This window comes from Musca autumnalis, unplaced genomic scaffold (assembly GCF_047663935.1).
Source record: "Musca autumnalis isolate F117 unplaced genomic scaffold, ASM4766393v1 scaffold_5, whole genome shotgun sequence".
NCBI classification, from domain to species: domain Eukaryota; kingdom Metazoa; phylum Arthropoda; class Insecta; order Diptera; family Muscidae; genus Musca; species Musca autumnalis.
The window spans coordinates 55,014,834-55,029,820 of record NW_027412088.1 but is presented as its reverse complement, the minus strand read 5'-3'; the positions used below and the strand labels follow the sequence as shown (position 1 = coordinate 55,029,820).

General features: G+C 35.5%; 1 protein-coding gene across 1 annotated transcript; it reads left to right on the top strand.

The window, feature by feature from the left end:
- Nucleotides 1–5,138: 5,138 nt before the first annotated feature.
- LOC141387764 (cap-specific mRNA (nucleoside-2'-O-)-methyltransferase 2-like) lies at nucleotides 5,139–12,433 on the top strand. Its single transcript, XM_073957944.1, has 2 exons — nucleotides 5,139–6,024; nucleotides 9,673–12,433. The coding sequence occupies exons 1-2, from the start codon at nucleotides 5,419–5,421 to the stop codon at nucleotides 11,002–11,004; spliced, it is 1,938 nt and encodes a 645-aa protein (XP_073814045.1). The 5' UTR covers nucleotides 5,139–5,418; the 3' UTR covers nucleotides 11,005–12,433.
- The last annotated feature ends 2,554 nt before the right edge of the window (nucleotides 12,434–14,987 follow it).

Sequence of the window (14,987 nt, the reverse complement as noted above, 5' to 3'; positions counted from 1 at the left end):
TAACAAAAATAAAAGAATAAAGAAGGCCGAGCCTATTTCGAACTAGGTTGCCCTTTTGTTTTTTATTCTTTTATCAGAAGGAAGCAAGGCATCCAGGCGAGGTAGCTTATGTACCTAGGCCTTCAGGCCTGGAAATATAAACAGTTTTCTCTTTTCTAGGATAGCGTTTTCCTTTGCCCTCATTTTAATAATTTGGGCTTATCTTTCCTTTACCGACCCACCTCAGAAAATTATGAAAAAATTACCACAGCTAGTTCTTTTTATCCCGATTCCAACCATGCATTGATTTTGTTGCGGAAATGTATACATCCCGACATATGGGCCTCCATAGTTCCACAAAGGCCCTAGTATAAAATGTTGGCAAACCACCGCAGAAAATTATGAAAAAATTACCACAGATAGTACTTTTTACACCGAATCAAACGATGTATTACTTTGGTTGCGGAAGTGTATACTTCCCAAGATATGGGCCTCCAAAGTTCCACAAAGGCCCTAGTCTAAAATTTTGGCAAAACACCGCAGAAAATTATACAGATTTCAACGATGTATTATTTTGTTGATGGGTTATAGGCCTCCAAAAATAGTAAATTTAAAAGAAAATTTTGTTCCCATTCCCGAGATTTGCACCTGTCCATAGGAGAAAGTCTTAAATCCCGGCCGAAGGCCGGCTATTTAGGGAAAAATATTTAATTTAAAAGAAAATTTTGTTCCCGTTCCCGAGATTTGCACCTGTCCATAGGAGAAAGTCTTAAAACCCGTCCGAAGGCCGGCTATTTAGAGAAAAATAAGTTAGGGCCTTTGTGGATCTTTTGAGGCCCATATCTCGGGAAGTATACATTTCCGCAACAAAAGCAATACATCGTTGGAATCGGGATAAAAAGCACTATCTGTGGTAATTTCTGCGATGTTTTGCCAAAGTTGTAGGTTAGGGTCTTTGTGGATCTTTGGAGGCCTATATCTCGGGAAGTATACAAAGCACTATCTGTGGTAAGTTTTTCATAATTTTCTGCTTTGGGTCGGTAAAGGAAAGGAGTTCCATAATTTGCTATGAAATATAATATTTTTGCACACAGGAACAAAGATTCTGTTCGCAATTATTGAAATTTATACTAATATTGCAGAAAAAGTTTGATATTGACAGGTTTTTTGTCAAAATATTTAACAAAAGTTAAATAGTCCCGGTCCACGCTAGCGTGAATTTCATTAAAAAATTTCATGAAATTAGGTATTCTTAAATCGAATTCCCCAACACAGCAATTTTATGAGGTCGATCTAGAGACGCATAATTTCATGCAATTTATTCAATGAAATCACTCGGATCACGGGAAATAGAAAACAGGCTTAGCAATTTCTTCTTTGTTATTCTCGCTTATAGGGTTGCCATGGATCTATGTTATATACATTTTTTAATTGCCACAGGATCAACATTTTTTTAAGTAAGTATTTAGTTTTTTGAATATTGGGTATGTATGGGCTTCTAAAATACTGAAGTGTTATTATTGGTGAAATTGAAAATCGAATATTTTTGACACTCACTGTAATTCAAATGCTGCCTAATTAATTTGAATTAGGTAGTACTATGCCTTTAGTCTTTTACATGAAACTGAGCCTGATAAAACGCTTATGTGTATGTCCACCAGGGCATGTGGCGTTTACTCGCCCCTCTTTCCAACCTAACCTAAAGGTTAAAATACATTGAACTTTGTTGCTTGCTTCACGCTCAATTTTATGTAGAAGAATAAAGGCCAAGTACTACCTAATTAAAATGCGATCTTGCATTTCTTTATTCTTGTACATAAATTGAGGCGTGAATTTCTCATTCTGTTCGCACCTTAACCCATGTTCAATAACATGGTAGAACAAACCAGGTTAAGTAAATACTACAACAAATACAACTCAACAACAACCACATGGAAATTTGTTTTTGTTTGTAATGTTACTGTCATCGGTGAATGTAAACAAAACAAATGTCTATAAATTATTGGAATTTAAAAAACTAATATTTTTTTCAGATTTGATTGAATATTTTGAAAAACATGAATGAAAACTCGTGGCTTGTCCAGCCGATGAATCCCTTACGTACGTGTGTGCTTGATAAGTGTCTTGCCAAGCATTCAATCAGCCTTCAATCTGCAATCGAAATCTTCAAATTTTCCCCTAAAAATTAATGAACTTAAATTTTTTTATTTTTTCACAAACACAATGTTCTTTTTTCCTGAATTGATTTTTGACAATTTGAATATAAACCTTACCCAGTTGTTCTATAAATAGCAATTGTCTACTTTGACATAGGCATGTAACTAGTTACTCATTGATCCTAGTTACTTTACGCCCAAAAATGGCACACAAAATAGCCTATAGCCTGCTTTTGCCACTGAAAATGGGCTTCCCTGCCTATCATGTCAATTCACTAGTTACAGGTAATGCGGCGTGTAATATATTGACTATTTTATAGACTACCGATGGATAGTGTAATCGACAATGTTTCTCTCTTGTAATCTCTTTTCAACATTATTTCGTTTTTTAACAAAATAGAAAAAAATATTCTGTCATTTTGTTTATTCATAATTAAAAAAATTATTGATGCGTTTGTTGTGAAAAAATTTAAGATGCGAAAAAGAACGTGTTACGAGCTAAATCATAGAAAGGATGATTAATTTAAGAAGAATATTTAGAATATATATGTGGTAAGTATTGATACATATGTATCTTGACACAATTCATTATCGTGCCATTTCATTAAACTTCTATACATTTTATTCCAGGAACTGTTTGAATGATTTGAAGGACCCAGGAGAAAAACATCCATAGCCGAGTGTATGACTAGGATCAAGATCTATATGTATAGAAGATTATATTGTCCTTTGTAAAATATTTGCACTCCATGTAATAAAATAAATGACTTCAAGTTACTAGTATTTTTGGCTATCATTTCTGAGTACCGAATTGACTGGTTACTGGTAATACAGTGAAGGGACAATTGGGTTTCCCAAGACTATCGATTTGACTGGTTACTGGTAATGCAATGAAGAGACGATTGTCTCTCACACGACTATCGAATTGGGTGGTTACTGGTAATGCAGTGGGGGGACAATAGACCCCTTCCTATGACATCCCCATGTTAAATTCACCAGTCTATAGCATTGCGAGTAGATTGGGTGGTATCTAGGGGTGTTTACCAATAGCCAGCAAAATTGCTAGTTATTCCCTAGTTACCCGAACAACTGGGTATTCATCGGATTGAATGGGTTTCATTTTGAAAATCAAAACTATTTTGATTTCCCTCAATCCATAAAATTCACACACACACACACACACATTCTCATATTTTGAAAAACCCAGTTGTTCGGGTAACTAGGGAATAACTAGCAATTTTGCTAGCTACTGGTAAACACCCCTAGTTACCGCCCAATCTACTCGCAATGTTATAGACTGGTGAATTTAACATGGGGATGTCATAGGAAGGGGTCTATTGCCCCCTCACTGCGTTACCAGTAACCAGGCAATTCGATAGTCTTGGAAAGTCAATTGTCCCTTCATTGCATTACCAGTAACCAGGTAATTGGATAGTCTTGTGAAACTCAATTGTCCCTTCCTTGCATTACCAGTAACCAGTTAAATCGATAGTTAGAAATAATAGCCAAAATCACTAGTATGTTTTGATCAGCTAAATGGGTAAATTCTTAACGTGTAACGGATATTATATCAGTTTAAAAAAGATAATTATAACAGTTAATCTGTATATGCGCTAACCACGCTTTATTTTACATGACGTGTATATACATACGTACATATATAACAAAGGACAGTTTAATGTTAATCTTTTGATTCTTGTTATTGAAACTTGTGAATCCATGAACTAGAACGGTATATTTGGTCCTGGAAATGTTCATCTCAAGTGTCTTTCAGATAATTCAGAAGTACCTGAAATAAAATGTACAAAATGTAATGAGATAATAAAAAATCTATTGTCCCAAAAATATCGATACTTACCAAATATTCTTCTGTTCTTCACGTTTGTTGTATCTTCATTGAAGAACAAATTTTTGCACGTCAACGCATCAAAATACGTCTTTTATAAATTCAGAAAAAATTAAATTAAATTGACATTTTTTCTATTTTGTTTTCAAAAAGAGAAATAATAATTTTGAAAAGAGATTTCAAGAGAGAAACATTGTTGATTACACTATCCATCGATAGTCTATAAAATAGTCAATATATCACACTCCGCATTACCAGTAACTAGTGAATTTACATGATGGGCAGGGAAGCCCATTTCCAGTGACAAAAGCAGGCTATAGGCTATTTTGTGTGCCATTTTTGGGTGTAAAGTAACTAGGATCAATGAGTAACTAGTTACATAACTATGTCAAAGTAGACAATTGCTATTTCTTGAACAACTGGGAATTTACATACATATACTACTACAAATGTTGACATCAAAATTTGATAGTGTATGGCCCTCTTTAGATTTTCAATTTGAATGTTTCTATATCATTCCTCTAAATGCATAATTTCTCGCAGAAAGTAGAATTCTGGCAAAAATGTTTGGGGTCGCTGGTAATTCATCGAAAAATGAGAAGCTGCTACAATCTTCTGTTTTTGAAAACAAAATAGCTCACGTTTATTAGGGCTTTATTCTTTTCAAGTTTAACAAAATACCACACATATTAACAATTATTGTACCGCCTCTATAAGCGGTGTTTTAGTGTGCGTCACGTCTTTCGGACTGGAGGAGGTTTCATGTCAATGATATGAAGAAGTCTTTATGGGAAATAGTTTTTTCTTTCTGATGAATTAATTTGTTCTTTAAAGAAATAGATATCCCTAATATACAATGAACATTGAAATAAATTTATAAAATGTCGGATGGAATTTGACACTTACATTACAGCCCAGTGCAGTCAGCTGGGTATTGCTGTTACCAAGGCCTACAGGCTGTTACCTTTTCTTGTTCTACCATGGTTCACCTTATATAAATATGCCTTGATCAAAACGTAAACCGACATAGCAAATTTTCAATACCAAACATTGAAGGAATAATATAAACTTAAATTCTAAATTATAAAGCTTTATCTTGATATTGCGAGCTGTATCTATTTCAACAGTTATTTTATAAATTTAATTATTCAGTGGCAACCATGTTTTCGATAACATAAAGGAAAACATGTTATCGTAGTAAAAAATAGTAGCTTCTTGCAGGTTCTGGAACAAAGCAAAAGCAATAAAAATGGGGAAGAACATGAAAGTAATAGGCGCAATATAAGCAGCGAATCATTCTTGCTTTAGTCATTAAGAGAAATAACTTAAGCAAGAGTGAGTGCGTTTATTGTGAACGGGACGTTTATTTTGAAATAAATAATAGGTGAAGTGCGGTGAAGTGCAATTTGCAAATAAGTTTTTCGGCCACTTGGAAACATGGATATAAACAATGAAACTCGCTTAGCTCCACAAGAGCCGCCATTAAGAAATGACGGTGGTTTGGTTGCCGATGTCGGTCCTCAGTCAAAATCACCTTCGACAGAAGATAGTTCCAACAATCATTATCCACATCCACAGCGGCGCTACAATATCGACAGCAGCCTTCAAGACGATGTTAAGGAAATGTTCAACAAATGTTTCACTTATCAAAAAGCCAAAGATGGCACATGGTCCTTACCATCTGCCGCCGCTGGAGTAGATGGTGCTGGGGTACTATTTTCGGAATATTATCAACTGGATAGTTTACAACAATTAAAAATCAAATTAAATGATGTCAAAAGTAAACTCAATAACTATGACACTGAAGAATGGGCACTGCACACCAGAAAAAAGGATCCTGCTGCCGAGATACTATGGCGTCTTAAGTCTGAAATTAAAGCCGAATTTGTTACCGGTGGATGGAGTAAACTCTTTGAATGTTTGAATAGATTCCCCCTTCTGGTCAAGGGAGCACATTTGAACTCGTTGCATTTATGTGAAGCACCTGGATCATTTATAGCAGCCCTGAATCATTATATGTTTACGCAGTACGATAAAAGTGAGGTAAGTTTAAAAGAGAGACCGAATTTATTGTTATTATATTAAGACCTCTTCGTGAAGACCTTTGCATTTCTAACTAGGCGTTTACACCAGACAGTTTGTCTTCAAATACAACTCTGATTTACTAACACATACATACATTTGTCGTTTCCCTGTAGGAAATGTCAATAGTGAATCTATACTGACTTACTACTGACATTGTCAACAGTACTACTGACAAACTGTAGACAACTAATGTAATTTCCTATAGACATTTTGTATGAACGTGTCATTCGAAAGTCAGTACTGACAATGGAACTAGTATGTCAATAGTAAGTCAGTAGTTCCTGAGGAACCATGTGTTGACATTGGAGGTAGTGAGTCAGTATAGACATTGGAGGTAGTACGTCAGTATAGACAATGGAGGTAGTGAGTCAGTATAGACATTGGAGATAGTGAGTCAATAGTACCAGATTTTCAATACTAAATTTTTTAGCTTATTTGGAACTTTGCATAGATAAAACAGCTATATAGAACATTTAATAAGAAGATGAAGCTACACATTTGTTTAAATACTATATTTCATTAAAGAATAAAACAAATAATATTGAAAATGCTAAAAATGTACAAATTGCGTATTACAGTATTTTTATCTTTTTAAATGGCTAAGCCAAAGATTCCACATAAGTAAAAATTACAGCCTGTTTCTGTATGTCGAATGAAGAATGTGTGCGAATGAAACACGCCCAAACTTTAGTTTTCGAAATAATTTTACCATTGCTTTTGCTTCAAAACAAAAAACAAATTTGAAAAACACACAAGAGTTTGGGCGTGTTTCATTCGCACACATTCTTCTTTCGACATACAGAAACAGGCTGTTATGGGTACTTTACACGATATGTATTTTACATATGGGCTGTCACTTTGCGTATACATTTTTTATATAAAAAGTGACAACCCATATGTAAAATACATATCGTGTAAAGTACCCATTAGTAAATAAAGACAATGTTTTCAAGGCTGCTTAAATATTTTAACTTATAAATAATAAAAAACGTTCTCGTTTTATTTTCTTGGCCAAGTCGCACCAATGACTTGTATGCTTAAAATAGTTCTTCTTCTGTTGCACTTAACGTTTTATCAGGCGATTCGCTGAATGTTGATATAACATCTAGGAATTGAAAAGAATAAACATGTATAAATAAACATAAATAAAAAATATGTCCTTAAATTTGCTTACCTATTGCAGCTGTATAACATTGGAAAAATCTCACAATCGATTTTTGCCAAATAATTCTTCAACATTGTAATTCATTATTATGTTTAGTTGCATTCAGCATTTCCAGCGAGACGGGACAATATATACATCAGGCTCCACAATCTTCTCTAAAGGTTCCACATAATGTCTAATTGTCCAAATTTCACCACAAATGTTGTTAGTCGCCTCAGAATTCGTGCTATAGAATTGTTTAATTTTCACATGTCTTTTATATTTTCTTTTGCTCATACTTGTTATTGAAATTATATGCCTAAAGTTTTCACGATATTTTATTGATTTTTACAAAAACACTTTTTTCACCAACCGCAAAAATTATTTTACGCCAAACAATTAAGAAAATTAAAAAAAGGATGCTTCGTTGCTATCATCTGTCAATATACACAATGCTTCTTCTTATTAAGGTAAAGGTATCAATAGTTGACAACCTGGTGACAAAGTGTTGACTTTGTCACCATATTAGTAGACAAAGTGGCGACATGTCAACACATGACCCCACACTTCCTACAGGGTTGTCTCTCAGCTGTCCATCATTTTTTCACAGACAGTAAGGAAGACAAATTTTTGGCATTTTTGTAAAAATAAGTGAGATAATAATTGAAATGTGTTGAAAACAGAAGAACATGAACAAAAACAAAATATGAGAACGGAAAACAAAAATAAATCGATGATTTTCATTCAAAATTTTACAACTGTTGTTGCAGTTGTGGGATTTTGACAATCAATACATGAAGTCAACTGTCCTATCATTTGTAAACGCAGGGTAAGAGAGAAAGTCTTATGCCACACTATGAAAATTTTCATTGAAAACGTTTTTCCATTTTCTTCCAATTTTTCATTGACGTCTACACACATATGTATGTATGGATATGAAATCATATGAACATTTTGATATTTTCATAGCTTTGCATTGGTTTGAGAGTTACGAATTTAAACACAAAAATAATTATTTCAGATTACAGAACCTTGTGTACAGAGTTTCACCCCCTTCACACTTCTTGCCAATAACTCATTTTCATGTTATTGAAAATTTTCATAGTCTGGCATAAGACAAACATTTGGTCATTTATGAAATGACATTTTTGTCTTCGTTGTGAAATTCATTTGTTTATTTATTATTTTTTTTTTTTTTTTTGAGATAAGACCATTTTGTTTTCAATGAGCAGACTATTTGGTTTTCTATGAGTAGGCCATCTGAAAATACCTTTTACTGAAATCTGAAATTTTTACCATGGATAGATCTTCTCGTCCTTATAACAAAAATATAAAGCTTTTCGGGGGGAAGTCCGTGCTTTGCAAGATATGGTCCTCAGAAGTTCCGAAAATTTCATTGTTTACTTGGAAAAAATTTATAATTTAAAAAAAAATTGTTTCCGTGCCCGAGATTTGCACCTGTCCATAGGAGAGTCTTAAAAAAAAAAATTAAGATTTTTCCGCCAGCTGTTCGTAAAATGAATTTGTTCCATTTATGAGAAAAGCTTCTGGTCTTCTATAAAAAGACCTTGTTTTCTTCTATGAGAAGTTGGTCTTATTTGAGAATAACTTTTGGACTCTACGAGAAGACGATTTGGAACAAGACGGGAATACGAGCGCACACCCGATTTTTTTGAAATTTTTACCACAGGTAGGTCTCATTGCCCTGATCACAAAAATATATATATCGTCTAGATGTAGTCCATACTTCCCGAGATATAGGCCATTAAAGTTCCAAATTTTCTTTTAAATTATAATTTTCTCCTGCAATAGCCGGCCTTCGGCCGGGGATTTAAGACTTTCTCCTATGGACCGGGGCAAATCTAGGGATCGGGAATAAAAATTTATTTTAAATTATAAATGTGCCTCTAAATAGCCGGCCTTCGGCCGGGGATTTAAGACTTTCTGCTATGGACAGGTACAAGTCTCAGGAACGGGCACAAAATTTTCTTTTAAATTAAATTTGTTTTCTATATAGCCGGCCGGGACTTAAGACTTTCACCTATGGACAAGTGCAAATCTAGGGAATGGAAACAAAACTTTATTATATATTATTAATTTTTCTCTAATTAGCCGGCCTTCGGCTACATATGTTTGGAACTTTAAAGACCTATATCTCGGGAAGTATGGACTACATCTAGATGATATATATATTTTTGTGATCAGGGCAACGAGACCTACCTGTGGGCGTGCGCGTGTAAGCCCGTCTTAAGCCGACGATTTGGTCATTTATAGGAAGATATCTTGCTCTTCTATGAAATGTCCATTTGATTGCCCTTTGAGAACTCCAGAGGTGTTTTTTTTGTGGGCTACTATGACTCTTTAACGAGATCCTCTCATAAAAGATTCAAAGGTCTTATCTGAGGGTTCGTCAGTGCGTCATTGGTCTCTATAAATAATTATTTTTTTTTTTTTCATTTCAGGTTAAATGGCAGTGGCTGGCCACCACATTAAATCCCTATTACGAAGGTAATCCCGTAAAGAAAATGATTATGGATGATCGTTTTATGCTCTACACATTGGACAATTGGTTGTTTCACCAAGATTTCACTGGGAACATTATTAGCAGCGAAAATGTGGAAGACATGAAACAGCAATGTGAACAACGTCTGGGTGAAGTCCATCTAATTACCGCTGATGGTACAATTGATTGTAGTGAAGCTCTAGATTGTCAGGAGGAAAAAACTGATTTATTGTATTTTGCTGAAATTGTAACTGCCTTGGAAATCCTTGCCGAAGGTGGTTGCTTTGTTGTGAAAATGTTGACACTCTTCGAGGCGACATCATTATGTAAATTATATTTGCTAAATTGTGTCTTTAAGGAGGTGCATATCTATAAACCTTGCAACTCGAGACATGGTAATTCCGAGGTCTATATCGTATGTATCGATTATGCGAAAAATAATGAAGATTTAAAGAAAATCCTACCCGAATTACTTGAAAAATTAAATGGCGATAATGCTTTATTGCCATTGTTCCCCAAGGCCTCTTTGCCCAAGACATTCGTTATGCAGCACGAAAAAATGTGCCGCTTTTTTGTGAATTTCCAAACAAGAGCCATTGAATCCAATATCCATTCATTTGAAATAAAAGACATCATGGAAGCAAATAAGGCGAATAAGACTCGTGCACATGCCCTGCGTGGCTTGATGTGGGATGAATACCTTAAACGTTACAATGTGCACAAGCTGCCTGAAGAATTCAAAATTCTATATAAAAATAATGCCACATTTGTTAACGGCTATATACCAATCCGTCATGGATCTTACTCGGAAAGAGAAATGCAAAAGGGTACTACAGTGGAAAAGCAAAAACTTCAATTGCGCAAACAATTAAATGATTTGTACAAGTCCCTCAGAGAATCTTGGCAAAGCTTTGATGAAGAACCAGCAGATTTAGATTTGGACTTAAAGCAACCAATTCCCATTACACTATACAGGGGAAAACCCTTGGAAACATTGGATAGCTCCCTATTTGCCAATGTCCATTTGTTTGTAATGCGTGGAAAATTAAATGAGTTCCAGGCAAGTGATGTCCTGTGGCCTGATAATGCCCAAATTATATTTCCCAAAGAAAACATCACATTAAAATACAGTGAATTTATGCAAACGAACTTTTCGCAGGATCAAGAAAACTTCTTCAAATCACTGCTGGAGAATCTGCTCAAACACAAACCCAGTGTTGTGAAAATTCAAAATATGCCCATCTTAACACATTATGCTGCATCCATTCTACGTTATTTATCGACCGCATAATACAAAACACTGGAATTTTGTTATAATCCTGAATTTGAAATTACCCTGGAGGGCCTCGGTGAGAATTTCATGAAATATTTTGAGCAATTGTATAATGCTGTTTGCAGCAGCACCAAAGGAGACATATTATGTTTTGTAAACATTCTCCAATTACATTACAACTTTTTCAATAAATCTCTAACTTCGTACAACAACAACTTGTTGTTGAAAAACTTTAAAAATACTTTAGATCATTAAGTTATATTTTGTTCTTTTTTTTATTTAATCAAATGGCATCAAATGAAATCCTTAAGCCTTTACCTAATTAACTGCGTGTGCGTTCAAAAATACAAAAACAAAATACATGTATTTCAAATTGGAAACAAAAACAAGTAAGAAAAGCGTTAAGTTCGGTCGGGCCGAACTTTTTATACCCTCCACCACAAATTTCAGCCATTTCGGTGGATTAATGTGGCCACAACCTTCAAAATACCGAAATTCGGAAGGTACCGTTCTATGGGGGCTATATGATGGCGTAGACCTATACCTACAAATTTCTGGGGGAAAGTTTTATACGCCTAAAGAAGACTAAATACCAAATTTCAGCGATATCGGTGTGATAATGAGGCTAAAACGTTCAAAATATCGAAAATCGGGAGATATTGTATTATGGGGGCTATATCAACACGTGGACCTATATAAACATTTTATGGTAGAAATGTTTCTTAGCCTCTGGAAACACAAAATACAAAGTTACAACCGATTCTTTGGTCAAATGGGTCTAATACATTCAAAATATATTAAAATGACGCGTACTTTATAAGGGGTCTTATGTGGGGACTATACCAAAACGTGGACCTATATAACCCAACTTTGGTAGGAATGTTTTCTGGTCTCTGAAGACACAAAATACCAAATTACATCCAATTCTGTGGTAAAATGGGCCAAATATCCTAAAAATTCCTTAAAACGACGACGCGTCACGCGTCATTTTGTATGGGGGCTATACGAAAGCGTGGACCTACATAGCCCGCTTTCAATACCAAAAGTCCTACGTAAATATAACATATTTTCCCAAAATTTCATCAACCTACGTCAATCCGTTCGGACGCTAGAGTGATTTCCACAGACCGACAGACAGACAGACGGACGGACATGGCTATATCAATGTAGAATTGCACACTGATCAAGAATATATATACTTTGTGGGGTCTACAATGATTATTTCGAGTAGTTACAAACGTAGGGACAAACTTAATATACCCCCATCCTATGGTGGAGGGTATAACAAATACATGTATTTTGTTTTTGTTTTTTTGAACGCACACGCAACACGCAGTTAATTAGGTAAAGGCTTTAGGTAACACAATTTTTTATATTTTTTTATCTTGACATCAATTATATTTTATTAAAAATAAAATAAAATTAAAAATAAACTCTAAATGAAACGTATTATTATTTGGCTTTTTATTAGAAATCCATTTGGCATTTTATGAGGAAACCGTTTGGTCGTCTATGAGGAGGCCACTTGGTCTGGTAAGAGAAGGCCATTTGACCTTCTATGAGAAGATCATTTGGTCTACTACGAAAAGAGCGTCTGACCTTCTATGAGAAGACAATTTGGGATTTTTTGAGGAGACCATTTGGCCTTCTATGTGAAGACTATTTGAACTTCTATGTGATTACCGTTTGATCGTCTATGTGGTTATAATTTGGTATTCTGCGAAAAGGCAATGTGGTCTTCTTTTAGGAGACTTATCGGTTTTCTTCGCGGAGCCCATTTGGTCTTTCTATGAAAAGGTGTTTTCTGAGAATACCATTTGGTCTATGAGATGTCCGGGTATGTTCTGAGACACACTTCACCTCTAACTTCACGCCTCAAGCATTTTTCCACTCCATTTACTGCTATTTTATACGAATTTCCTGGGGCTAAGATTCATTAGGGTATTTAAAAAGAAGAGTACACTGTAGTCCGTCCATAAAATACTCGAAAAATAAGCGAAAATGGGGTAAACAAAACGCTTGTGGCGTGAAGTCAGAGGTGAAGTGTGTCTCAGAACATACCCGGTCTATTCAGCCTTGCCTTTCTGCCTGCCTGTTTGATAACTCTGGAACGGATCAACCGATTTGCTAAGAACTTTGTACATGGTAATATTTTGTCCATACTTAAATCAAGTTGGACGATGGACCATATCAGTGGACATTCCTCCAAAAAGCTCACAAATTTTCGCTATAACTTTCGAGGAGAATAAACGATTTGGTCAAAACTTGGCACTTCTTGATATTTCTTCCATGTACAGATTTGTTTCACATATCGACCCTTTTTGAAAGAAAGGGTGCTTCTATCGACCCTTTCTGAAAAAAGGGTGCTCCTATAGACCCATTCTGAAAAACGGTGCTTCAATAGACCCTTTCTGAAAGAAAGGGTGCTTCTATAGAACCTTTCTAAATGAAAGGGTGCTTCTATAGACCCTTTCTAAAAGAAAGGGTGCTTCTATAGACCCTTTCTAAAAGAAAGGGTGCTTCTATAGAACCTTTCTAAAAGAAAGGGTGCTTCTATAGAACCTTTCTAAAAGAAAGGGTGCTTCTATAGACCCTTAATTTCTGAAAAAAAGGTTGCTTCAATAGACCCTTCGTTTCTGAAAAAAGGGTGCTTCTATAGACCCTTCGTTTCTGAAAAAAGGGTGCTTCTATAGACACTTCGTTTCTGAAAAAAAAGGTGCTTCTACAGACCCTGTCTGAAAAAAGAGTGCTTTTTTAGACGCTTTCTGAAAAAAGGGTGTTTCTATAGACCCTTTCTGAAAAAAGGGTGCTTCTTTAGACGCTTTCTGAAAAAAGTGTGCCTCTTTAGACGCTTTCTGGAAAAAGAGTGCTTCTATAGACACTTCGTTTCTGAAAAAAATGGTGCTTCTACAGACCCTTTCTGAAAAAGAGTGCTTTTTTAGACGCTTTCTGAAAAAAGGGTGTTTCTATAGACCCTTTCTGAAAAAAGGGTGCTTCTTTAGACGCTTTCTGGAAAAAGGGTGCTTCTATAGACCCTTTCTGAAAAAAGGGTGCCTCTATAGACCCTTTCTGAAAAAGGGTGCTTCTATAGACCCTTCCTTTCTGAAAGGGCGCTTCTATAGACCCTTCCTTTCTGAAAGGGCGCTTCTATAGACCCTTTCTGAAAAAATGGTGCTTCTATGGACCCTTCCTTTCTGTAAAAATGGTGCTTCTATAGACCCTTCCTTTCTGTAAAAAGGGTGCTTCTATAGACCCTTCCTTTCTGTAAAAAGGGTGCTTCTATAGACCCTTCCTTTCAGAAAAAAGAGTGCTTCTATAGACCCTTCAAAAAAAGGGTGCATTTTAAACGCTTTCTGAAAAAAGGGTGCTTCTATAGACCTTTTCTGAAAAAAGGGTGCTTCTATAGACCCTTTCTAAAAAAGGGTGCTTCTATAGACCCTTCCTTTCTGAAAGGGCGCTTCTATAGACCCTTCCTTTCGGAAAGAGCGCTTCTATAGACCCTATCTGAATGAAAGGTTGCTTCTATAGACCCTTCCTTTCTGAAAGGGCGCTTCTATAGACCCTTCCTTTCGGAAAGAGCGCTTCTATAGACCCTATCTGAATGAAAGGTTGCTTCTATAGACCCTTTCTGGAAGAAAAATGCTTCTATAGACCCTTTCTGAAAGAAAAGGTGCTTCTAAAAACCCTTTCTGGAAGGAATGTTGCTTCTATTGACCACTTCTGAAAGAAAGGATGCTTCTATAGACCCTTTCTGAAAGATAGGGTGCTTCTATTGACCCCTTCTGAAAGAAAGGGTGCTTCAATAGACCGTTTCTGAAAGATATGGTGCTTCTATAGACCCTTTCTGAAAGATATGGTGCTTCTATAGACCCTTTCTGAAAGATAGTTTGCTTTTATTGACCCCTTCTGAAAGAAAGGGTGCTTCTATAGACCATTTCTGAAAGAAAGGGCGCCTCTACAGACGATTTCTGAAAGAAAGGGCGCTTCTATAGACCATTTCT